Source organism: Dermochelys coriacea, chromosome 24 (assembly GCF_009764565.3).
Source record: "Dermochelys coriacea isolate rDerCor1 chromosome 24, rDerCor1.pri.v4, whole genome shotgun sequence".
In the NCBI taxonomy this organism is placed as follows: domain Eukaryota; kingdom Metazoa; phylum Chordata; order Testudines; family Dermochelyidae; genus Dermochelys; species Dermochelys coriacea.
Genome location: NC_050091.1, coordinates 7356529 through 7382541, shown reverse-complemented (window position 1 = coordinate 7382541; position 26013 = coordinate 7356529). Strand labels below are relative to the sequence as shown.

General features: G+C 53.0%; 1 protein-coding gene across 3 annotated transcripts in view; it reads left to right on the top strand.

The window, feature by feature from the left end:
- The window catches only part of CERS2 (ceramide synthase 2), a 47148-nt gene extending 22326 nt beyond the window's left edge, over positions 1-24822 (top strand). For all 3 annotated transcript variants that reach the window (XM_038383536.2, XM_043502264.1, XM_038383535.1), the window contains exons 2-11: positions 13956-14129; positions 16726-16843; positions 18144-18262; positions 19003-19060; positions 19168-19218; positions 19717-19809; positions 20438-20566; positions 21273-21379; positions 21670-21823; positions 22870-24822. In XM_038383536.2, coding sequence (XP_038239464.1) covers positions 13957-14129; positions 16726-16843; positions 18144-18262; positions 19003-19060; positions 19168-19218; positions 19717-19809; positions 20438-20566; positions 21273-21379; positions 21670-21823; positions 22870-22995 — 1128 coding nt within the window. In that variant the 5' untranslated portion in view covers position 13956 and the 3' untranslated portion in view covers positions 22996-24822. The remainder of the gene's footprint in view (positions 1-13955; positions 14130-16725; positions 16844-18143; positions 18263-19002; positions 19061-19167; positions 19219-19716; positions 19810-20437; positions 20567-21272; positions 21380-21669; positions 21824-22869) is intronic.
- The last annotated feature ends 1191 nt before the right edge of the window (positions 24823-26013 follow it).

The following is a 26013-nucleotide window of genomic DNA, read 5'->3' as shown; positions in this document are numbered from 1 at the left end:
GTGACCCACCTTTTGCAAAGCCCTTTAAGATCTATGGATGCAAAACATCAGAAAGCCACTGTTTGTTCTATCTCTGTTCAGTGAATGCACTAACTGATGAATCCAGCTTCACCTGTGTGTGTGTGTGTGTGTGTGTGTGAAAGAGAGATGTAGCACATCGGCATGGGACCAGTCAGTGCAGCTGCAGGGACTCTTCCCTCAGTGTGTTTCTGTAGCTCCTGGCATGGCGAGGCCCAACCTGCTTGGCCGATAGGCGCTCATGCTGTACAGTTGTTCCACAATGACCTCTGACGTCTGGCTGCCCCACCCGTTGAGCCTCAACAGCGTGCACAAGACCCAGCGCCTGCATCCCTGCTGCAGCTCTGCATTGAGAGATGCAGCAGTGGGAGAACCTGGGAGGAGTTGCTCTGCTCTGGAGACGTCTGGTCACCCAGCGTCATTTGTTTTCCATGGATGGTATTTAAGACAAGTCCTGACATGGTTAGTTTCCTAATCTGCTAAACCTGCTAAGGGCAGGGGGTGTGTGTGTGTGTGTGCGCGCGTGCGCGCGCGCGCACACACACAAATGTCCCACTTCCATCCTGTCCTCTCACCACTTGGACTAGTAGCTCTTCTGCTTTCTAAATCCCGCAGCTTCCAAGCCTTGAAACGCAGCCCTTTCCCCAGCCCCTCTACTTGTGAGTGGGGGACATGAATCTAGTCTAAAGCAAGGCCATGGGTTTGTCGAGCAGTCACTTGGGGGTGAAGGGTGCTAGCAACACAAGACCATTCATGTTCCTTACTGTGAAAGACTTCAGCTCAATGAATGTAGCTTATGTCTCTGGGATCCCTTGCTCAAATGAGCCCAAATTCTGACCACTAATCCTGCCCTAGGAGGCACAGGAGTTTCCAAGAAGATGTGAGATAGCATGTGGATTTTAGAGCACTAGGAAAACCTAGTTGTTGAACACTAACTTAGGCTGTGTGTACGCTTACAACGCTACAGCAGTGCAGCTCCCCCAGAGAAACTCTCCCATCGCTATAGTCAATCCATCTTCCCGAGAGGTGGTGGCTGGGTTGCGTGAAAAATTCTTCTGTTGGCCTAGCACTGTCTATATGGGGACTTAAATTGGCTTAACTATGTCACTCGGGAGTGTGGATTTTTCATACCCCTGAGCCATGTAACTGGGTTGACCTAATTTTTTAGTATAGACCAGCCCCTAGTCTCAAACTTGTGTATAGCGGAACTGCTGCTTTGCTGTAATCAGAGAAGATTGAGAAGCGACCTGATCACAGTCTATAGACACCAACATCAGGAGAAGGTTTCTGCTCTTGAAGTGAGCAGACAAAGGCAGAATCAGCTCCAAAGGCTGGAAGCTGAAACGGGAGTAATTCAGACTAGAAATAAAGTGCAAAATTTTAAGTGAGAGGAACTGATCTTTGGAACAACCCTGAGGATTCACATCACTAATGGTCTGTAACTCAAGGCTGGGTGCCTCTTTTTTAAACAAACAAACAAAAACCTGCTCTAGCTCAGCCAGAAGTTATGGGCTGGATGCACAAATTGCAGGATGAGGTTCTCTGCTCTGTGATGCAGGAAGCCAGACTAAATGATCATAGTCATCCCCATTGGCCTTATGCTCTGTGACTGACTGACTTATTGATCAAGCCCAAGATGTTCACTTTTTAAAAATATCTTCCAAATTCGTGTTCTGAACAAACCTGTGAGAGAGAGAGAGAATTCTACATGTGGAAGAGCCAAAGAATTCAACTAACCTCAGCAAAACCAACCAACCATGTTAATAGACTGTAGGCACACGCTGGGCCCAATTCTCTGCTGGTGTGAACTGGTAGAGCATTACACTAGCAGTGAGTTTGCCCCAGTTACACAGCAAACCAGGAGTGTGCAGAAGAGGGGTTACTGAGTGTATGTAATGCACTACCGTTGGGAACAAATGATGTGATACTATATAGTCTCTGTGTATTGTTGCCCCTCCTTCTAACACCAAATATTGGGGCCTTGCAGATCAGCTCCCTGCGGAAGGAAAATCTGTGATGCAGAGGCTGGGTATATTTGAAAGGTCACTTGTTTTATTTACATGTACACCAGTCCTGGAACAGGGGTCGTCAAACAGTACACAGAGCAATCCCTTTTCCCAGGAACCTCAGAGAAGTGCCAGTGCCTAGTTCTCAGGTAGCAAATCTGGGTCAAGAACTGGCTCTCATCAGGGCCCAGGCACAGAGCAAACATTTGCACTGCTCCCGCAACCTTGTTTAAGCAAATCTATCGTAGCATGTCTTCCTGAGGTGGAACACTTGCTCACACACCAAGAAAAGAATTTGGGCGGCTGTAACAGCGCCACCTGCTGTAACAATAGTTATGAAATATCTCCCATATAGTGGTTGTGTGGTGGTCTAACTTGCAAATTCAATCTCCTTTTGGGGCATGCCTCAGGATTGCTTATCAGTTCAGCCCTAAAACCTGGATTAAAGGGTGTTTGTGTATTTTATAAATCTGTGTGCAAGTCCTAACAAATCTGGGTCAAGAACTGGCTCTCATCAGGGCCCAGGCACAGAGCAAACATTTGCACTGCTCCCGCAACCTTGTTTAAGCAAATCTATCGTAGCATGTCTTCCTGAGGTGGAACACTTGCTCACACACCAAGAAAGATCCTTCTCTGAGGGTGGGACATCTGACTTAGTTTGGGCTCCACAGCCATTTTTCTCTCTGGAGGGTGGGAGCCAATGGAAACTGGTGTGTTGAGTTGCCTTTTCTTTTTTTAAAAAAAAAAAATCACAAATCTGGTGTCTCCAAGTTCAGCACTCAGCCTGTCTCTTTGCCCCAACATGAGGAGCCAAGTCCAGCATGTTCAGGGTTGTTGACTAGCCTGACTTGAATCTGCATTGCTTTGCCTGATTGACCTCCTAATGCCTTAACTTTTGATGTCATCATGGAAGTGGTGGAATGGGAAGAGCGTTGCTCCAATGCTTTGAGATTCTCGAACACCAGAGTTAAGGGGAGTGTCTTGTTGATGTATCATGTGGCAAAGACCCATCAGTCCAGGATTGTCTGTTGCCCACCAGATTCTCAAGAGCCACCTTTTGTCCCAGTTTGTTTGTAGGTGCAGGTTTGCTCATTTGGGCCAGAATTTTCACAAGTCTCAGCTTCCATTTAGGCACCAGAACAAGGGCCCAGGGTTGTAATAAGAGCTCAGCATTTCAGGAGCATGTTTCTTAATTAACCTTGCCCTTGTTTTCGGTGCCTAAATAGGAGCTGCGATTCTTAAATGCCTGGGACCCTCTGCTCATCTGGTAACTGTCTGGCCCGTTGCTACTTAAACGCTGTGTGAGTAACTGCAGTTGGTAAACTTCCACCCAGCCATTTGCAAATTGCAGTGATGGGGCAGGGGAAGAGGGGTTGTGGTTGAAAGTTAGTCCCTTCTTGGCTTTTATTTTTTTTTTTAAATGAGCCTGGAGCTGCATGAAATGCTGTGAGCATCTGTGTGAGTTGTGTTCTAGGCCGTGAATTAGCAGAACACTTAAGTCCATGTGTTGGATTCAGCATAAATTAACTTAAGCACATGCTTTATTGTGTGCCACTTCATTGGGGTCTGATTTGACCTTAGCAGTTAGAGGGTGGAACCCTTTATACGGCTGCCTTCTCCTTCAGGTCTTGACTGATCCTACAGAACGCCATCCTACCCAACCTCCCCTTCCCTGGTCTGTTCTACAGTTGCTTAAATCTATCTTGGTCAAATGACACTTAGGTGGGGTGGGGGTGTGATGTGTGTTCAAATGCAATTGCATTGTGAAACTCCACGGATCGCTGCAGGGTGTGCCTGCTTCTGTGCTCATTCAGGTTGGGATGGCTCTTTTAAAATTTTGGATTAATCCCATTTATTATGGCAGTGCCCAAGGGCCAGCTGAGAAGCCCTGTTCTGCTAAGTGTTGGACAAACTCACAGTAGTAGAGCTTACAGTCTAAATAGATCAGATGGGCACAGGGTGAGGGAAGGGGTATCTTCTCCCCCCGCCCCCACTAGGGCTGCCGACACTGTATTTCAAAAATAAGGGGCTGTTGTCTTAGCACTCCTGCCTCACCCCTCCTCTCAGTGTCATCATCAATAATAATGCTACTAAGCAGTACTCACCTACGTTTGCATGGGGTATTTCTTGCTGCTTTTTGCAGCACTTAGTCAGCCACCAACCAGCAGTTATGCTTCTCTGCTGGGGACGTTGGCAGTGATTGCGAGCCAGGAGGCTACGCCCTGGGAGTAGTGACTGCCCTTCGACAGAGTCCTTTCCTGATCCTGGCCCTTCAGCTCAGCTCCAGGGCATACAGCCCCATCCACTTGCCCTGCCAGACAGTCTGCTCAGGGAAAGCAGATGGGGCTGCACTCAAGGGCTGGAGTCAGCAGGAGGCCAGTACTCATGGGTGTACCTTTCCATTCCCCTCCCAACCTTGGTCTGGCCTTTGAGTGCGCCCTGCCTGCTTTCCCTGCGCAGCAGCACTGAAGGCCCTGGGCCGGAGGGGCGTGGAAAGAGGCACCCATGAGTACTGGCCACCTGCTGTTGAAATACTAGAAGGCATCCTGATTGAGTACTGGACAGGCAATTTTCTGTGTAAATAAGGGACATCCCCTTCCGGGACTGTTGGTGACCCCTTCCCTCCCCACGTTAGCACAGCCTGAGTGTGTATGCATGGAGGCATGCCCTGCAGTGATCGCTCTTTCTCTTGCCCAGCTGCTGAGGACAGATCCATTTTGAATAGCCCTATTGAGCACCGGCCCTGGCTGCACTGTGTATTCATTTAGCCCATGTGCATTCTCCACATGTTGCACAGCTCTGATAGAGGCCTGGGCAGGGCTATTGTGGCTGCTTTCCAAGCCCGCTCTCCCTTCCCCAGCATTGTTACCCAGCTGCACGATGTACCTCGAATGCCTTGGACCTGATTCCTGATGGTGGACTGCTGGGAGATCTCTGGCTGGCTGCAGGCCAGGGGTTTTGGTGCATTTGTGCAGTGAAAATGAGCCATGTTTTCTCTCCCCCTGCATTCCTTCCCAGAAAAAGCCCATCCATGTTGGTGGCGTGAAAGCCGGGTTTGCCGCTCTGCTTTTGATCTCTGCAGCGTGCATACAGCAGCGCAGCCGCTTGGCGGGCTCCCATCTGATTGTTGTAGGGGCTCAAGGAGTGGCTGAAGCAATGGGGCTGAGGACTGAGGGTCATGCACAAGCTGGGCGGGCTTCTTGCTCTCTGTGCAGGGAGTCTTCAGCCTGGGGCCTGGCTTTTCAGAGGTGCAAAGTCTCTGCAGCTGCCCTGGGCTCGCTGTTGCTCAGCACCTCTAGGAGCCAGGCTCTCCCCACACACACTGCCAGGACCATCTGGGTTCTGTGTGGATCAGCTGTTGTGGGCTCCAGCTGGAGAGGAAAAAAACGACCCAGGGTTCCCCACCCACTTCAGCCCATTTCAGTTCTCAGATGCAGCCCAGCCCCAATTACAAGCCCCTTGCCTCTAGCACTGGAGAAGCATCCTTTCACGGAGTGGTCCGGACAGTCCTTTCCAGCCATGCCATGCTGTATTGTATTTGTTTCCAGTCAGCGCCAGGTTCCCCACTTGTGTCTGCTGCAGCAGCCAGTCCTGCCTACTGCTCCCTTCCGTCAGGATCCCCACTCCCCTCAGCACTTCCTGCCTGTTTGCTTAGACAGCCCTAGCTGCTGGGGCGCTTCCCCCTCACATAACCCTTCAGCTGCAGCTGTACTCAGTTAATTGGCATCCTCCATCAGCTCCCTGCCTTCCTTCCAATTAGGTTCTAGTTAAGAGAGTGGTGGGGATTTGCATTAGCCCCTGACTCAGCACACCCTGTCACACATCCTCGGTGACTGCCACCTCCCAGGTCTTGCATTTTGGGGGGGGCGGGGGGGACTGAGGTTACGAAGCTCCCGCAGGTGGGGGTGTGGGAGAGCCTTGCTTTGTGTTGCTGCTGCTCTGTAGGGCTGGAGAGCCCATGCGGCAATGCTGCCGCCATCCCAACCCCACTGACAGATGGTGGCAGCAACAACCCAGCTTCCTGCCCTGCCCTGACTGCGCTGCACTCAGGAATCCTCCCCTTCGCCCTGCTTTGCAGCCCTATTGCTTGCCCTCTACGGCAGTTTTAAGGGGTCCCGATCCTCCTGGCTGCCAGGCAGCCTTCACTCCCACTGACTGGCAGGAGCAGAAGAGGCTCTGCACCTGCCAGGGGACATACAGCCACTTGGGAGATTGGGCACCAAGGTGCCCAAATGCACCCTGGGTGGGTCTCTGTGTCCAACTCTCCCCCTGAACCTAATCCACGCAGTCCCTAGAATGGCAGGGTGAACACAGAGCTCATCAGCGGGAGAGGATCTCTGTGGCTGGTATGCCTGGCTAGATAGCCACTGCTGTAATCAAGGGGACCCTGCAAAGAAGGGAAAGTCAGGTTAAAATTAACCAAGAGGGAGTGGGGTCTAAGGGTTGGAGCAGGGGACTGGGCATCAGAATTCCTGGGTCCTAATCCCATTTGTGTCACTGGATCACTCTGTGGCCTTGCAGCAGGCCACTTACCCTCCTTGTGCCAGGGCTTCCCTAGCTGTACCCTTCTCTGCCCTTTGGAAAATCCAGAATCAGATGCTCAGCTACGGTAAATGGGTGTGTTCCCATCGACCTCAGTGCAGCTGGAATGTCATAGGACGTTATTAGGCCCCCGTCTCCTTAGTACCTGAGCACCTCATGCTCTTTAGTGTATTTATTCTGTCATCCCTCTGGGCAGGGGAGTGCCGTTATCCTGTACACATGGGGAAACTGAGGCACAGAGCAGTTAAGTGACTGTCCCAAGGTCACATAGGCAGTGTGGAAGAGTAGGGAGTTGACCCTCACTCTCCCAAGTCCTAGACCAACGCCCTTCCTCTCCACGCTGCACTGGCTTATCCCAGCTGTGGCTCTGCCCCATAGATCCCTGAGGGGACTCTGAGTTCTGTGCCTGCAGAGATGTGGTGTGTGGGCATCCCAGCCCCTCCGTAGAACCCGACACTAGGGGCTGTGTCATTGGTTTCCAAGGGCTGGGAACTTGGTGTGGGGCCATGCCCGGAATGCTGTCTCCTTTGGGACGTTTGCATCAACAGATTGCAACGCTGCTGCTGCTGAGGCTATTCTAGTGCCCTGGGCTCGTTGCGTCACACCAAGTGCCTGCCTCGAGAGAGAGCTCATGGGCTGCCCCAGAGAGAGCCTGCAGTGAAGAATGTAGCTAGTGCCGTGTGTGTATGTGTGTGTGGAGGGGGCTTATGGGCACTTTCCAGACACCTGGCCACTCCCAGCCCCCAGCAGTGTGTGCTCTGAACTCTGTTGCACATGGGGTAGAAGGGTCTGTAGGAGGGAATGGGAACAGGATATGACCCCTGTGAAAGATCATGCATCCCACACTGCTTCTCTCAGGTGGGACTCTGGATGCCTGGGTTCTATTCACAGCTCTGCCACTGACCTGTTGATTACTTTAGCAAGTGATGGCCCCTCTTGTGTCTCAGTTTCCCCTTCCATTTCCTAATTAGGTTCCACTTGCTCAGTCTCTTTAGACTGCAAGCTCCTTTGGGTGAAGGACCGTCTCTCGCTCTGTGTCTGTGCCATGCCCAGCACAACGGGGCCCTGATCTCAGTTTGGGTCCCAAAGTGCTACTATAATACACGTAATACCTGTTGCCACCTGCTCTGGGTTAGGCTATTGGCTGCCATTGTGTGTTGGGATGATGTCACTAGGGTGGCATGGTTGACAGTGCGTTTGCTGGTTGGTTGAGCACATTGTGGTGGTGGTTGTGCGGGGGGGCTATGTGTTGGATCTGCAGTTGTTGTGCTATTGAGCAAGTTTTAATGTGGATCTGCACCCAGGTTTCCTTTAATGACGAGACACACCACTTGATGGGGCAACAACTCTAACTAATCATCAGTGGGGGTGTGGAGGGGGGCTGGTTATTCCGCACCTGGATCATCCATTTGGTTGGGGTTTTCCCTTTATTTTTTTGTATTATTATTCAGATGGGTGGGTGCCAGTGGGGCGGAGACAGGATTGAGGGTCTAATGGGAGAGGCCAGTGGCTGGGTGTCCAGGGAGTAGGGGGATGGTATGGGATAAGGAGGAAATGACAAGGTAGGGCAGAATACAGGGGCTCGGGTGTATGTTCAGGGATAAAAGGGAATGGAGGGAGATGGGTGGATAAGGGGATGGAAAGAGAGCAGAGGGGGAGTGTGATGGGCAGGTTAGGGGTCCGGCAGGGAGATGCAGACAGAGGAGGGGAAAGAACCAGGAAGTGAAACTGGCCAGCCCAGCTGTTGGTGTCTGGGCTGTCAGTGGTGCTAGGGCGGGGGAGAAAGCTCTATAGTTTCGATCTCAGTCACCTCCAGAGTTGATATTTTTCAACCAGCTTTGATTTGAGGCACAGGGCCAGCCCTGCTCTTGGCAGTGCGGGGAGCTGCCATGCTGAGGCTGGTGGCGTGACTCCAGATTTACCCTGGAGTTTAGCCCTGATAAAATTCACCCTCGTGTGCATGAAGAGGCTATTTGGTTCAGAACAAATCTGCCCACAACGGTAATGCTTAGTACTCTGTGAACACTGCTCATGCTCACAAGTGGTTCACAGCAGTGCATTCGTGGCTGTATTCCTTCTCTCACGTGTGCTGCAGGGAACGGTAAGTGCTCGGGAAATGGTTCACTGGTGCTCCAATGCCCATGTGCTCTGCTCCCTCCCCCACTGAGCTAAGCTCTACACCAGGCTGCCGAGCGGTGACTGATTCCTATTGAACTGTGGCACCCTGCAGCCCTAGCCCCACTCTGTCCGTTTGCCTCGGTTCTGTCTCAGCCAAGCCTTTTATTGGGGGGCATTCTGGTAGGTGAGGCAGCTTGTTGCAGGGAGGGTCCCCCTTGCTTGAGTCTGCCCCAACAGGGGGGACTGCGTGTTGGTGGGGTGGCCATGCCAGTCTGTCCAGTGGCCCGGGCAGGGTGCCACTTAGCAAAGTCAGTTTCTGGTGAGTTGGCTCCAGGCAGAGCCAGGTGAATATTGGCCTTTTTGGTTACCCACTTTCTGCGCTTTGCAGGTCCTTTGCTCCCCAGTGGCTGTCCAAGGCCAGGAGCAGGAGATGGGGTGGGAGATTTGCTTGTCCTTGCATGCTGCCATCCAGCACCAAAATGCAGCCACCTCTGGAGAGGGGAGGGGCAGCTGTTAAGCTACACCCTAGTGTCCTGTTCCTCTAAGGGGCTCAAAGGACTTTGAATATAGCCCCGTCTGTATTTCCCATGTGGCAAGTGTTAGTCCTTTTCCACAGGCTGGGAAACTGAGGCATAGAGGCAGAGATCAATCATTACTACTTGTCCTATGCCCAGTGGGGGAGGGATAGCTCAGTGGTTTGAGCATTGGCCTGCTAAACCCAGGGTTGTGAGTTCAATCTTTGAGGGGGCTATTTAGGGATCTGAGGCAAAAATTGGGGATTGGTCCTGCTTTGAGCAGGGGCATGGACTAGATGACCTCCTGAGGTCCCTTCCAACCCTGATATTCTATGAAAACATATGATCACCATCCTTTGTAACAGCACTTAACATATTTGAAGACTGTTATCAGGTCCCCGTCTCCTTTTCTCAAGACTAAACATGCTCAGGTTTTTACCTTTCCTCTTAGGTCATGTTTTTTTAAACCTTTTATCATTTTTGTTGCCCTCTCTTTGGCTTCCCTCCAGTTTGTCCACATCTTTCCTAAAGTCTGGCACCCAGAACTGGATGCAGGCTTTACCAGTGCTGAATGTAGCCGGACAATTACCTCGCTTGTCTTACAAATGCCACTCCTGTTAACATGCCTCAGAATGATACTAGCGTTTTTCGCAACTGCATCACATTGTTGGCTCTTACTCAATTTTTGATCCACTATAACCCCCAGATCCTTGTCAGCAGTGCTACCACCCAGCCACTTAATCCCCCCCTTTGTAGTTGTGCAATTGATTCTCTCCCCCCCCCCCCTTCTTAAGTGAAGTACTTTGCACTTCTCTTTATTGAATTTCATCTTGTTGATTTCAGGCCAATTTGTCAAGGTCATTTTGAATTCTAATCGTGTCCTTCAGAGTGCCAGCAACTCCTCCCAGCTTGGTGTCATCTGGAGCTCCATTATCCAATATTTTCATATTAATGACTGGAATAGTACCAGCCCAGGACTGACCCCTGCATAACCCCACTAAATCTGTCCGCCTTGTGTCCCCCCCGTCCCCCCCCAGTTTGATCCCTAACCATTGATAACTATATTTTGAGGATGGTCTTTCAACCAGCTGTGCACCCACCTTTCTCTAGACCACATTCCGTAGTGTGCAATTGAGGATGCCATGTGGGAAGGTGTCAAAAGCTTTACTAAAATCAAGATGTACATCTACTGCTTTACACCATCCACTAGTCCAGTTATCCTGTCAAAGGTGAAAATTAAGTTTGTTTGGCATGATTTGTTCTTGGCTCTTGCTGTTACCTTCCGGGTGTTTACAAATTGATTGTTCAGTAATTTGTTCGAGTATCTTTCCAGGTATTGAAGTCAGGCTGACTAGTCTATATTTCACTGGGTCCTCTTTGATCCCCTTTTTCAAGACAGGTACTGTGTTTGCCCTTCTGAGGTCCTCTCAGACCTCACCCCTCCTCCATGAGTTCTGGAAGATAATTTCTAACAGTTCTGAGATTGCTTCAGCTAGTTCCTTAAGTACCTTAAGGTGAATTTCATCAGGCCCTGCTGACTTGAATACTTGACTAACTTAGCTAAATATTCTTTAACCTGTTCTGTCCCTGTTTTGGCTTGCGTTCCCTCCCCCTTGTTGTGAATATTGTGCTGAGTATCTGGTCACCATTAAGCTTTTTAGTGCTCCATGCTCCCTGTTAAGCTATAGAGTATTACAACAGCCACAGAGATCAGGACCCTGCATGGGCGCAGAGTGAGAGACGGTCCTCGCTATGATGAGCTCGCAGTCCGAATAGCCAAGGCAAAGGCTGGGAGGGAAAGCAGAGGCATACAGGGCAATGACTTGTCTGAGGGCAGTGGCAGAGCTGGTAATAGAACCCAGGTGCCCTGCCGATGCAAGAAGGGGGAAGGTGGATCTTGTGTTTCTCCAGCACTGATGGAGGGCAGCCATCTCTGGGGTGAAGCACAGTCCCAGACTGAACTGCATATTATGCAGCCACATGGGGGAGGGGAGTTGTTTAGTGGGTTTCAGCCCTGTTTCATACAAGCTGCTCACACAGAGATGGGCCTCAACCCAGACACTGGGGCAGCCTCCTCTCTCTGGTTTTGCTGCCAGGGAGTGGGCTGGACTGGAATCTGTGACATGGAGGCAAACGGCAACCAGGAGACATCTGCTCCGCTTGCACTGAGTTGCTGTCAGAGTGGCAGAGTGCTCCATGGCTGATCTGGAGGGTCTTCCTCTGCACATGCTGGAGCGGGGGGCCGGCAGAGAGCCAGCCTGACAGTCAGCACTGAGAGCCATCTTACCACCACTGCCTCCAGCTTGAGTCTTGGCCATGCCTGGCTGGTCATATGCCACCAGCCTCTCTGCTGCCCAGGCTCTCTCTTCCAGGCTATGCCAGCCCTCTCTTCACCTTGCTGGTTAGTAAGAGATGTGCCCCAGTCCAAGAGGCCCTTTTGAATCGTTCCCCTGGGCCCCTGATGCTCACAGAATTCCCAGCTCCTCTGCCCCCACAGGAGCAGTGTGCCCTAGTTTACCGTAAACCACTCTGCACTTGTGAGCACTTTTAATAAAACCAAAGCCGGTTTATCGGAGAGAGAATAGAGATTTAACTAGAAACAAAAGCGAGCAGTGGAGAGAAGGTTGTGTTACAAAACAAAATGCAAAGTTGGGTCAACGCTTATCAATAGTTCCCTTTCCTAGCTAATAAAGTCAGGTTCCCCCCAATATTCAGCCTGTTGCAGAAGAACCAGGATCCAAATATTGGTGAAAACACCCCTGCTCCCAAAGGGGTTTCCTCCATGACTGGATCCAAAGAATCCTTCCGTCCTCTGTTGAGACTGAAACTTTTTTTTGTTCCTGTTCACAGCCAGGACGAGCCCGAGTCTTGTTGCAATCCTCCTTTTTCACCTTTAAGAGGTTTTGATTGTTTGTATGGCGCAAGGCTAAACAAAGGAGCCTTGCATTGCATCACCTGCTAAATAGAGGAGGCATGACAACTCCCTCCTGCCTGCGTGGGCTGTCACTGAGACCTATACCCTGGTGACTGATTTTTTTCACTGCAAGTCCATAAAGCATACTATCAGTAGAAATACATTAGTCCTTGCTAGTACCTGTACAGTTGTGAATCTTGACAAGCTATGAGCTTTCTTTAGACACCTTACAGCAGGTGTGAGCAAACTACAGCCTGTGGGCTGGATCTGGCCCACCAGCCATTTTAATACGGCTCTCGAGTTCCTGCTGGGGAGCAGGGTCTGGTGCTTGCCGTGCTCCAGCCGGGGAGCAGGGTCAGGGGCTGTTCCACGCAGCTCCCGGAAGCAGCAGCATGGCCCCACTCCGGCTCCTATGTGTAAGGGCTGCCAAGGGGTTCCCACTCTGCATGCTGCCCCTGCCCCCTGCAGCTCCCATTGGCTGGGAACTGCAGCCAATGGGAGCCAAGTGCCACCCCCTGCAGCCAATGGGAGCTGCAGGGGCAATGCCTGCGGACGGGGCAGCATGCAGAGCCACCTGGCCACACCTCCACATAGAAGCCAGAGAAGGGACTTGCTGCTGCTTCTGGGAGCCGCTTGAGGTAAGCGCTGCCTGTAGCCTGAGCCTCTAAACCCCCTTATCCCCCTCCTGCTCTCCGAACCCCTCAATCCCAGCCCGGAGCCCCCTCCCGCACCCTGAACGCCTCATTTCTGGCCCCAACCATAGCCCTCACCCCCTCCTGCACCCCAACCCCAATTTTGTGAGCATTCATGGCCTGCCATACAACTTACATTCCCAGATGTGGCCCTCGGGCCAAAAAGTTTGCTCAGCCCGCCTTACAGCTTACTCTTGATAGATAAATATCCTGTAAGACATGTTTGGTGTAGCGCGTTTGTCAGGTCTGAGGTGAGTTGTTCGCAAAGAGCCAGGGACCCTTTGCCAAGGAGCCTGTGTCACAGCCAGGTGCTGCAGTCATCCTGAGGAAAGCCACTGTCACCCGCTCAGCCTCCCCTATTCTGAGCCCCAGGCAGAATGAAACTGGGTCTCCCACGCGTGGCTGGGATGAGCTGGGCAGGGGGACTAGCTGCTGGAACTTTGCATGGAGGTGAGCGAAGGCTAGATGCAGAGCTGGGTGCATTTGTGCTGCTGGCGCCTCCTACGGACGCTGTTTATTTTTACTGCAGTAGCACCTAGGGTCGCCATTTGGGACCCCCTGGCACTAGGTGCTGTACAGACAGAACCAAAAGCCAGTCCCGGCCCCAAAGGACGTACAATCTATACTTAAGAGAGTGTCTAGACTTGAACATGGCATGTGACCGGCTGTACATCTGTCCCAACCCTGACCCTCTGCAGCCACTATAGACCCCATGGCACTTTTCAACCCTCCACATTTAGCATCCCTGGATTTCCCCTCTGATTTCAGTCACATACAAGGTTCTCTCCTTGCTAAACTGCCGTGTGGTGTTTAAACAGCTGCAGCATTCCGCGCCCCCCCCACCCTTCCGCGCCAGCTACGTTCTCACCACTTTCCTGTGTGTCCTTAGCACTGTAGGGCTTACGGTGATTCTCCTTCTACTCTGGGACAGGCGGGGGCCTGTGCTTTGAGTGGTGGGATCCCGGGGCTGCGAGGGTTGGAGCAGCCGTGATAAGTCACGTGTGTCCATGCTGCTTATTGCAGCTTGGGTGCTGGGAATCCAAGGGTGGAGGTGGGGACCTTGGTCTGTGTTGCCCAGGGGCATGGGTAGGAGACGCAGGGAACCCTGGGGCATGAATGAGCCACTACATTTGTGTCTCTCCCCCTGCAGGATGTTCCAGACGTTATACAATTACTTTTGGTGGGACCGGCTCTGGTTGCCGGTGAACCTGACGTGGTCGGACCTGGAAGACCAGGATGGGCGGGTCTATGCCAAGGCTTCGGACCTCTACATCACCATCCCCTTAGCTTTCCTTTTCCTCGTCGTCAGGCACCTCTTCGAAATGTGAGTACCCCTAGGGGCGTCCAGGTCAGCATCCACTCCTGCAGCCTGGCTGGAGCCAGCTGCAGCGAGCTCCCCCTGGTGGACAGCCAGGGAATATCTGGTCCCTAGAGGAAGCTTTGTCTTTAATGCCAGGCAGTTGAGGGCAGATTTTCATAACACTGGGTGCACATTAGGTGCTTCTGCAAACCCAGACCTTGTTAAGGTGCCTGAGCAGTCTAGAAAATCTGGCCCCCGTTCAAATCCCCACGTTCCACTCCCTTCCCAGAGCCTGAAATTCTGACCCCCCCCCCGCTATAACCACTAGACCCCACTGCTTCCCAGAGCTGGGGATAGATCCCAGGGGTCCTGACTCTGCTCTGTCCACTAGACCCCACTCCCCTCTCAGAGCTGGCGGTAGAACCCAGGAGACCTGACTTCCAGCCCTCTGCTCTAACCCACTAGACCCCACTCCACATCCAGAGCTGTGAACAAAACCCAGGAGTCCTGAATCCCCCAGTCCAGTGTGTGGGCCATGGGTGCCTTCTGGGCTGTATGGACACTGGATCAGATCCTGATTGCGTGGGACGGGACAAACGAAGCGGGAGAATCTCCTTATTTTACTTGGGCTGTGTCTACACTACGCTTCCGTCGTCAAAATTTTGTCAGTCAGGAGTGTGAAAAAACTCCTTGACCGACAAAAGTTTTACCAATGAAAAGTGCCGGTGTGGGTAGCGCTTTGTTGGTGGGAGATGCTCTCCTGCCAACAAAGCTATTGCCCCTCATTGGGGGTGGTTTTATTTTGCACTGTGTACCTTACCACGGTACAGGTGTAGCGGCACAGCTAAGGTACGCAGTGTAGACGTCGTCTTACAGATGCTGTCCCTCCCTCCAAAATAGTGTAAAGTCCTAAACCCAGACTGCATGAAGCAGCAGGCAATGGACTGCAGGCTGCGACCTCCACGGACCTCTGTGGGAATGAGATAAAGCGTGGCCTCGGGTCTCTAGCCTCCTAGCTTCTTGGAATACGGAGCATGTGGAGTATATTTATATGCACCCATCCCAAGCAGCATGGTACAAATGCTTGCATTGTGCAGTCCGGCCCCCGATCTCGACTGTCTCAGCAATGCTGGGGGCTGAGGCAGGAACAGCTGGGCTGAGGAATTAAAGAGCAATTTGTTGTATAAACCACCGTCATGGTGACAAACGGAGACCTGAGAACAGAGCTGGCTTTGTTGGGGGATTGGGACAGGCACGTGGGTGCGTGGAGCTCTATCGGGAGCTGCCCGCCTGTGTTGTGTGTGCGCCCTGGGTGCTCTATGCCTGTGAGCATCTTGCTGTGATTGCAGCTGGGCGGGAGGAGCAGTGTGAAGCTGGGGGCGGAGGTGGCTGGGTTTTTGTGGGGATGTCTCCCCACATGTTGTCAGCAAATGCCCAGCCCGTGTGGGGTAAAAGTGGGGGCCTTGGACTGGGAAGAAGGGGGCTGGAGATGTTTTTCTGTGTAGCAAAGGGAAGATTCACTTTCCCAGCCTTCGACTTTCACTTTTTCTGTCTTTCCTGTCGCCCGTTCTTTTTTCCTCTCCCCTCAGTTGAAGACGTGCTCAGTCTTTCTCTTTGCTTTCATATCATTCACTTCTCTCCCTCTGAGTGTTTCTTCTTCTCTTCCCTCAATTAATTTTTCTTTCACTCTATCTCCCCGGCCATCAGTTCAGATCCCCCACTCTGATTTTTAATCCTTTACTTCCCCTGCGCCTGTCAGTCACCTCCATTCTGGCAGGTCTTCTGATCAAAACACACACATTGTTGACTTTAACTCTTTGCTCCAAGTGCTAGGAGTTGGGACTCCTGGGTTCTGTCCTGAGCTCTGGGAGAGGAGTGGGCTTAGAGATGGGGGGGTTGGGAGACAGGACTCCTGGATTCTGTTCTCACCAACTGTATGACATGGGAGTGAGTCCAGTCCCTTCTCTGTCTCTCAGTTTCCCCATCTGTAAAATGGGAAGGATGTTAAAGATTCCTCCCGGGCTATCTGCATCCCTTTGGCTCAGGTAGGTTTGCTCTGTCATGTGGGTTTGACTGCCTAATGGCCACTGCCCAGCAGCATTCTTGTCAGTGACTTTACAGGCAGCTTTGGAGTTCTGATCCAAGGGCTGTCAGGTTGCAGGAGGGAATTGATTGTCCATATGGATTTGTGTTGTGGTATGGCCTACAGGGCAAGCAGTAATGGGTGTGTCTTTGCCAGAAGCTGCACAAATGTAGGGTGAGACGGTTCCTGCCCTGAAGAGTTATCTCCTAATAATTAGGCGTATTATGGTAGCACCTAACAGCCGCATGGTGCCAGGTGCTGTACACACTAATAACTCCTCCTAACGCTTCTGTGACACTTCCCATCCATAGATCTCAAAGCGCTGTACTCTGGAGAGCCGTGTCCTCCTCCCCCTTGCACAGATGGGCAAAAACTGTGTGAAAGCCGCGGTGCTCTCCCTTTTCCAGACTGTGGCCCCATCTTATAACAACGCCGGATGGCCACAAAGGGAAGGGCCTCCATGTTCTAAAGCATTATTCTAACCGTGTTTTCTGCCTGTGTTCCCCATTCCTCTCCCCTGCTTTGCCCCACCCCCAGATATGTGGCTACCCCACTAGCCAGGCTTTTGAATGTCAAGGAGAAGATCCGATTAAAAGCCACCCCGAATCCCGTGCTAGAAAAGTTCTACGCTTCATCCACAAAACACCCCAAACAGGTACGGTGTGTGCCAATGGCAGGGGGGACGGGACGACGTGTATTGCCTGCGACAGGCCTGGTGCTGGTATTGCACCCAGGTGCTGTGGGTGAAGTGCCCAGGCTGCCCTCTCCCATCCGGAGTCTCTGAGAGCTGATCTATACGGGGCTAGCCGAGCAGCTGGGGCATTAATGTGATGGTGTTAAATGAATCTGGCTCTGTGTGTTGGAAGAAACCGGGAGGCGAATTGAGGAGCTAAGTGGCTGCATTTAGCGCTCGGGGGCACTTTTGCATGCAGCTTTAGTGATGCAGGGGCTGAAGCACTGGTCTTTCCCCCCGGTGGGGTGGAGGTCCATTCCTGATCATTACAGGCACTCTGCCTCATCCCCAGTAGGTAGCTGGCCAGAGTGGCAACCTGTGCCCTGGGGGGTTCCCAGAGCTGGCATAACAGGGAGGAGGTACAAGGCAGGATTGAGGAGCATTGGCACAGCTGCTGGGGCAGAGGGGGAGCCCCGGGCTGGATTAGCAGGGGGGATGCAGGTTGGGATTGAGGAGCCTAAGGCTGAGATAGCAGGGGCCTGCCGGGTAGGAGTGAGGGGCACCGGCAGAGCTGGGGGTGTGAGGAGTTAGGATAGCAGGGGGATGTGGGTCAGGAATGAGGGACCTGGGCAGAGCTCTGTGTGGGGTAAACCCAGAGCTGGGTTAGCCAGGGTGTGTTGGGATTGAGGAGCCCTGGCAGAGTGGCGTGTGCGAGGCTAACAGCCTGTGGGTCAGGATTGCAGAGGAGCTAGTACCCTGCACTTGTCTGGTTCAGCCCATGTGCTTTCAGCTTCTCACTCTCTCAGGCACCAGTGCCCCCCAGCCCTTGTGGCCACTGGCTCTGAAGGCTCAAAACAAACCCGTTTTCGGCTCCCCGGGCCTGCAGCTTCCAGCCTGTCTCTGGGTCTGGCTGCGCAGTAATAGTGGGCTGTGGCTGCAGCGGGTGTAGACGGACCTGATCTAGCGAGCTCAGGAGCAGCGAAGCTGCAGCAGCACCAGCTCAGGGCCAGTCTGGGCTCCCAGAGTTGCTCATGGGCTAGATGCCCCCACCCAGTGCCTTCACTATGGTCAGTACCTGAGCTCATGAGACCAAAGCGAGCCTGGGTAGCTCCACGCAAGCTGCCGTTCCACAGCGCTGATCGTCAGGCAGACGCCCTCTGCTTCCCCTGGCACAAGTGGCTCCTGTCTCCCACTGACCACCCTGTGGTCTGGTCCTGGGGCCCAGCCAGCCCCTGGGTCACCCTGGCATCCGGTAACCGCCCCCGGGTCTCTCCCCTCCCAGGGCGATGTCGAGATGCTCTCCAAGAAGAGCGGCTGCATGGTCCGGCAGGTGGAGCGCTGGTTCCGACGCAGGCGCAACCAGGACAGGCCCAGCTTGCTCAAGAAGTTCCGGGAGGCCAGGTAAGAGCCTGGTGCTGCTCGCCCAGCTGTGCAACGGCGCACCTGTCGCACCCTGGTGTCTGCAGCACCCCCTGCAGCCCATCTCTCTTTGAACTCGGGACCCCCTTGTGCTCTGCTGAGGACCCGGGGCTCTCGCTGTAATGAGACCTGGCAGGGGTTGGCCGGTGGGTGGTTCTCCAGTGGTAGTGAAGGGAGCATCTGTGGCTGTGAGCGCTGGAATGGCAGCGCGGGGGGGCCCTGGGATTCTATTTGGGGTGATCCCCTTAGGTCCATAGTGCCCTGTCACCCCTGTGCACTGCCATCAGAACTGAACAGGCTGAGCAGGCAGGTTGGGGGCGGGGGTGCGTGGGAGTGGAGGAGGCTGTTCCCTCCCCAGCCCAGGCTGGTGAGCGCTGCTTCTGAGCCCGAGCACGGCTCCAGCTCCAGCTTCAAGGCAAGAGGGTGACAGGATTGCAGGGACTCTTAAAACCCAGCAGCTGCAAGGCTAGCCCCCCCCCCCCCCCCCAGCTACTCCCAGGGCATAGGACAAGGCTCCGTCCCTGCTAGATCACGAGATAGGCACAGAAAGGGTCCCCCATGACCCAGACGGACACTTCAACCCTGTGTCCCCTGGGCCGGCTCGCTCTGGAGCTTCTAGCCTCTGGGGCTCCCTACCGGCCCTGCCCCATGATGTGTTCTCTCTCTCCCCTTCACCCCGCCCCGGGCTCCTCTGTTGAGAACTATCTGCTTCCTTTTTCCAGTTGGCGATTCACCTTTTACCTTATTGCTTTCATTGCTGGCATGGCCGTCATAGTGGATGTAAGTAAGATCTGCCGTTTCGACCCCTTCCCGGTCTCTCGCCCCATCCTGGCCAAGCTGCCCTGCTAACCCCTGCCCTGTCTTCCCTGTCCCGCTTTTCCTCACAGAAGCCCTGGTTCTACGACTTGAAGGAAGTGTGGAAAGGGTACCCGATCCAGGTGAGTCCAGCGTGTGCCTGCTGTTCGGGTTAGCGCCGCTGGGCAGAGCTGGCTGTTTCTCTCCTTCAGCTCCATCCGCAGAGAGTCCTGGCTCAGCTCAGGCTCCAGCATAGCTGTTCACGCAGCCAATGAAACGCAGCACGGGCTTCCTGCTTCATTGGGACGCACGTGCTCTGAAGTCAGGATGGTTACCTGGCAACTACTTGGCGGTTAACATCTCCTTGGAGGGAGTTCTAAGGAATTGCTGGGATAGTGCAATATGTGGCCTGTGGCCATCTAGGAAATCCAGGGTGATGTCAAGGCTCAGATCTTCCTGCTTCCAAAGCTCAGGTCCCTGCCGCTCGAGCTACAAGAGAATCCCCATTAGCTCTGTGCAGAATTGGGCTTATGACACACAGTGGTGCCATTCTGATCCCATCCAGCAGAGGGCGCGCACGCGCACACATGCTTCAGCAGAGCATTGTTACGATTCGCTCTCTGGTCCCGTTTGCCTTGCAGACCACGTTGCCGTCACAGTACTGGTACTACATGATCGAGCTGTCGTTCTACTGGTCCCTGCTCTTCAGCATCGCCTCAGACGTGAAGCGCAAGGTAGGCTGTCTCCTGCGGGCCCGGCTGTGCAGGAGGCAGGGGTCTCTGGGAAGGCAGGGGGGCTGGCTGGAGATCCATGTGCATCCCCAGTCCCGGGCTGTTGCTGAATGGGGATGAGATCTGGTGGCTCTGGGCTGAGTCCTGCTGATCCTGTGGGGGTCTGGAGAGAATCCCCTCTGCCCTGATCAGTCCTAGGTCCCCAGGACATGGGAGGGAAGGGTCTGCTGGGGTCAGAGGGCTTCTACTTGGGGTTGCCTCCACTAGCTCCATAGGGCAAGCAGTGGCCCCCAAACCAGCCCTGGTACTAGGAATGTGGCCCTTCCCCCGCTACATGGGTGTAGTTGCTTGGTGATCCCCAGGCAGCCCCTCTCCACCCCCCAGATTGGGATATTGCGTGGGATTCTGTGTCCAGGGCTGGGAGTGTCTGGGCAGGGCTGGGGGAGTGAACAGCTTGGCAGTGCTGGGCAGGGAGGGTCTGGTGTGTTTGGGGATCGGGGAGAGGTAGGAGGTTTGGCACGGCAGGGCCTGGTGTATCTGGGGCAGGAGGGGCTGGGGTGGAGTCTGACCCCTCCTCTTGTGTGTTGGGGGGGTTAATCCCTTCCTTTCCTCTCCCCCCTCTTCTCGGCAGGACTTCAAAGAGCAGATCATCCATCACGTGGCCACCATCATCCTGATCAGCTTTTCCTGGTTCGCCAACTACATCCGAGCAGGGACGCTGATCATGGCCCTGCACGACTCTTCCGACTACCTGCTGGAGGTGAGCCGGGTGGGGGGAGCAGCACGCAACCCCCCACCCAGTCCCTGCAGCTCTTCCCCATGGCTGATGCACCACAAAACCACAATGCCAGTGAGAGCAGAACCCCTGGCGCCCCCATGGAGCCAGTGGGACTCTCTCCCATGGGGTGTGGGGGCTGCCCCAATGAGCCCAGCACAGAACCCAAGAGTTCAGAGACTCATCCCTGGTCTATTTGGACTCTGAGTGCCTGGGGGCAGGGGACAGTGTCTCACTGTGTGTCTGGGCAGCACCTGGCACACGGGGACTACAGCTGCAGCATTACACCTGATGCGAAATGGGTGACTCTGCGTTTCATTAAGAGACGTCCATCATCAGGAGCGGGGGGCTACTCTCCAGACGCAAGCCCTAACTGAAAACCAAACCGTGCAGCTGCTGTTAGCAGTGCTGCTCTATCTTGGTGCTTAGAGGTTCCAGCTAAGAGCAGGACCCTGTCGTGCGAGGTGCTGTATGTACAGAACGAGACCCGGCCCCTGCCCCAAGGAGCTCCTGGTCGAGACTGACGAGGGGTGGGAGAAAGGCAGGATTTGATGGGTGGGAGAGCCCCCGAGAGACGCAGTGACTCATCTGAGTCTCCCAAGGCCCATGCTCTGCCCCCTCCCCCCCACTTCATATCTCCCACGCTTCAAAGGCACTGCAGCTTACTGTGGCTTTGGCCTCTTGCCCCCAGTCTGCCAAGATGTTTAACTACGCCGGCTGGAAGAACACCTGCAACAACATCTTCATCGTGTTTGCCGCCGTCTTCATCGTCACGCGCCTCGTCATCCTGCCCTTCTGGTGAGCGAGCCTCTGACCATGGCCACCGGGCTGCTGCTGCTGCCAGGCCTGGGGCAGCATCGTAGGCGGTGGGGCGGGAAAAGCTGGCTGTCGGATGATGATCCACGAAGCCAAGCTGTTGCATTTCATGTACCTGGCAGAGCTGGGAATAGAACCCAGGGCTCCTGAGTGCCAGGGTGGCCCTCTAGCCACTAGGCCAGGCTGGCAATTTTGCTTCTGAGCAGCGTGAACCAGGAGGGTTGCGTAGCTGCCTCACTTTCAGTACAGTGGTCTCCTGTGCTCTCCTATAGGATCATGCACTGCACGGTGGTCTATCCTCTGGACCTGTACCCGCCCTTCTTCGGTTATTACTTCTTCAACTTCATGATGGTGGTGCTGCAATCGCTGCATGTCTTCTGGGCGTATCTCATCATCCGCATGGCCCACAAGTTCATAACTGGAAAGGCAGGTTCACTCTCTCTGGTGGGAAGGGAGGGTGTTTTTGTTTTTTCCAGGTCACCCTTCGCTTACATTGGAACCCAGGGGCCAGGAGGGAAGCAAAGTGAAGCCACCTCTCCGGGGAGGATGGGGAAATGGAAGAGATCAGCAATTTTTAAGACCGGTTGGGGGGGCCTTTTCTTGTCTTGGTTAATGGGGACAAAGAACACGATAAACACCGTTGTCCGCATTGTAGGGTTGCTGGTTTGTTTGTGGTGCAACAATGCAGAGATTCCTATCAGAGGAGCAGAGTGGTGGGGGGGGGGGGCAGGGGTGTTGGTGAGCACTGGGGCTTCTATTGCCTTTTTGAGGATAGAGAAAAACCTTTGATCCAGATCTTCAGTAATTCAGGTGCCTATCTCCCACTGATTCCTATGGGAATTAGGCACTTCAATACCTATGAGGATTGGGCCTTGGGGATTTAAGCAGCAGTGTGATTTGAGGCACCAGTGTTGCATCCCAGGCAGCCGGACCTGGTTGGGCCACGTGCTGGGTGGTGACTCTAGGGAGGTCAGCTCTAGTAACGGGAGAAGTTTGCTAGGGCAACAGCATGGAGCGGGCAGAGGCAGGGAGAAGCCAGAGCTCAGCAGTGAAGTCCTGGAGCGGCTCTGGGGAAGGCAAGGCAGTAGGGGGTCAGTGTAAACAGGGAGGGGGCCTTTCCCATCGTGGTTGTGAGTGCGAACTCAGTTCCAGGCAGTAGCTGTTGCCATCTAAAGCGTGTGCGGTGGCCCCCGTGTGAGATGTGTGGGAGGATTTTGCCCAGTTCCCAGTCAAGTGCCTGGCTCACAAAGTTACCTCTGCAGATGGCACTAATGGAGGAAGGGCAGGGCTGTGGATGGAGTGGGCCTCAGACAGGGAAACTAAGGCACAGAAGCAAAACAGATTATGCAGATAGTCAGTGGCAGTGCTAGAAACAGACCCCAGGAGTCCTGACACCCAGTCCCACTCCGCTCTAGCCTGCTCGCCCCGTTTCACTTTGATTCATGAAGCCCCTTTCTTTTTGATCCCTCCAGGTGGTGGAAGACGAGAGGAGTGATCGCGAAGAGACCGACAACACGGAGGAGGAGGAAGTGATGAAGAATGGGCCCCTTTCCAACGGGCACCCCGTCCTGAACAACAACCACCGGAAAACTGATTGATTTTAGGCGCATGTGGAGGTGTCGCCAGCTTGCTGCCCGGCCCCACCACCACGGGTGTGAGCTGAGAAGGCCAAAACTTTAAGAGAACTTCAGCTTCCACCCTGCCACCAACAGTAGTGCCAGGGTCTCCCTCCTGTCCCCTATAAATAGTTACTCCCCTTCTTCTCCCAAAACTGATCTAGTGGAAGGAAATAGCTGACCCATCTAGGGGGGAGGCTAAAGGCATGGATCCTGGAGTGGCAGCACCAACCCTACACGTGTGCTTAGAATACATCATTTGAGGTCAATCTTCTTTCCTATTGCTGCAGATGGAAATGTGCCAACTTTGAGGGGCGGGGAGGGGTGGTAGCACTTTGTGCCACCACCATACAGTAGTGTCCTTTCTCTCTGTATCCTCACCCAGCTGCCTTAAAACCAAACTGGGATGCAAGGATTCCCTTCTCCAAGACTATCTGGCCCCTTCCCCAACTCTAGGGGCATAGTGGAAGGCACAGCCAGATTGCTACATGAGGGAGAGATGGCAAATTGCACTCACTCTTTTTTTGTGTTTTTTTACACACATGCAGAGAGAGAGAGAAAGCTGGCGCCAGTTCCTTCTCAGTCTGTTTTATTGGTGAGGTATGGTTTCATTGCCTCTCCAGTTGCTTTTTTCTCACCTCTCAAGTTTCTGGAAGGGAATTCCCTAGCTGTGTTGCTGGTGGAAATAACGCACAAAGCAGAAGTCTGTTGTCTCCTTACTGTCCTCTGAGGGCTTCGATTCAATTGCAAAGACTCGCTCGTTCCCCTTTGTTGGGTTTTTTTTGAAATGACTGCAAGCCCTCTCCCCAGACTCCTTTCCAGCTGCAGAGGAAATTGTAGCGTTTCCCATGCAGAAGGGGCATAGAATTTTGTTTTTTTGGGTAATAGCAAAACCATGAAATCAAAGCCTAGGCAGGCCAGAGACCATCCTGTCAGTTTCAGCTCTGCCTCTTAGCGAAGCGCATTCGTGCAGTTCAGGCCCTTCTGGGAGCCTTTCGCGCAGCTGCAGAGTGAAGGAGTTCAGGAACTAAGATGAAGGGGTCTAGTTTTGAAAAGACCCTGGTCCCCATTTTGGCTTTGCTACTTGCCACAGTTAGTGAATGGAGGTCAAAGCTTTGGCGGCTGGCTCCCCAGCATGACCGAAATGTGCCCATTGTGCCCAGAAAAGCAAAGGAATTGGAGGAGCAAAGTCACTGACTTGCTTGGGGGAGCAGGCAGGAAGAGCAGCCAGAATGAATTTGTGCTCTGTTTACAGCTCACCACCCCAGTAACAGACTTGTGGGATCAGGTGACATTTGTTATACCATGGAGGAGGCTAAATTAAGTAGATGAAGGTCTGGGTATTAATGGCTGATTTATTAGACACTATGGAATACTTGCTGGAAGGAAGCTGTGTGGTTTAGACACACTACCTAGTACCTATTTCCTTGGGGATTTAATATGTCCCACTGTTTTGCTCTATAAGAATTGGTTCTGATCACCTTTAAGAAAGATCTATTCCACTTCCCTTCTAATGTGCTTCTCCCCCCCTCCGCCCAGGCTATAAATGGACAAATGAATTTGCAACTGATTTTTTTTTCTATTTATTTTTTTTAAAGCTAGAACTAAGTACAAAAAGGAACTGGACCGCAGAGAGCCTTTCATTAAAACCAGATTCGGTGGGGGCTGAAATGCTGAAGGTATTAAAACTTTCCAGGCTAGACAGAGGGGTTGAAGAAAAGGACCATTAACCTAACTTCAGACCAAAATGTTGTTTTTTAAAAGTTAAAATTTATTAAAAGTTAAATAAAACTAAAACTTCTGTAAAAACAGGCATGGTGTTTTCTGTTGGGAGTGTCACTCTTTTCCCACCCCATGCATCTGAGAGTTTGGATCAGTATGAAATGCATGTGACAGCTTTTATATCAGCTGTGCTAGGCTTGCAAGACTTGAGCTGGTGTGGTTTTCACAGGAGCGTTCTTGTGGTGGTAACATGGTCACTACAAGCATCCCAAGGCTAACAGGGATCAGCTCCCATTTTTAAGGCATCAAAATAAGCGGCCACATTTTCAAAAGCTCTCAGCATGCTGGGTTTTGAGGTGTCCTGGAAACCTGGATGGGGCCACTGGAAGGCGTGGGGAACTTTTTGAGAAAGTCTGGCCTTTAGTTAAGAGCTTGAATACTTGGGGGAACCAAGCCCAGTGTGTGGGAGTTGCATGCTTGGAAAGTGGGTTCAGAACTTCATATGCTTTCTACTGCCCTACTTTTAAACACAACTGGCCTCCCACTTCCTAGAAAAGCCACCTGCTACAGCCCTCTGAGGCTACACTGTTGATATACTAGTGTGGCTACTGGCACCTGTTCCTACAGGCAGCTTGGGAGGAACCAGCTGCTGATTTAACCCTGCTCTTCATAGCACTTATCCATTAGCATTGCAAGATTCCCATGCAGCCCCTCAAATGGACAGACAGGATGAGCTTTCAGATGTCCTAGGAAAGGTAATTACTGTAAAACACTTTAAAATCCAGTGTCAAACTCTCTCCCCATTAGCAAGGGTGGAGTCCTTTTCTCCATGTGTTGTAGCTCTGCTCAGGAGTGATCCCCTTTGCTGGTCCAGGGAACCTCAGTTCCCATAACCCATTTGTTTCATTGACTAGCTCAATAGAGGGGGCCTGCACTGATGCTTTTTGTAGCTCTGCGCCTTGTGGGGCGGTGATGATCTGACCCTGAGCTGGCATGTACAGTCCCCTGCAGGCTGGAAAGGGGGAGCAACCGGAACAGTGTACTTCCCCTAGCTTGGTTCGGTCATGATCACAGTGAACTCAGACTTGCCCGTGGCCTTTGCTGTGGTTTGACAGCTGGTGCCTAGGGATCTCCTAGATGCTGTGGCAGGTGCCATGTGCTGATTGGTTGGTTCTGGCAGATTCGTGAGGTGATAATGCCCAAGGTCCAATGTGTGTTAAGCTAAACATGCTGCTTTAGGCTGAGTTGAGTAGAACCTGCTACAGGTTTAGGACACAC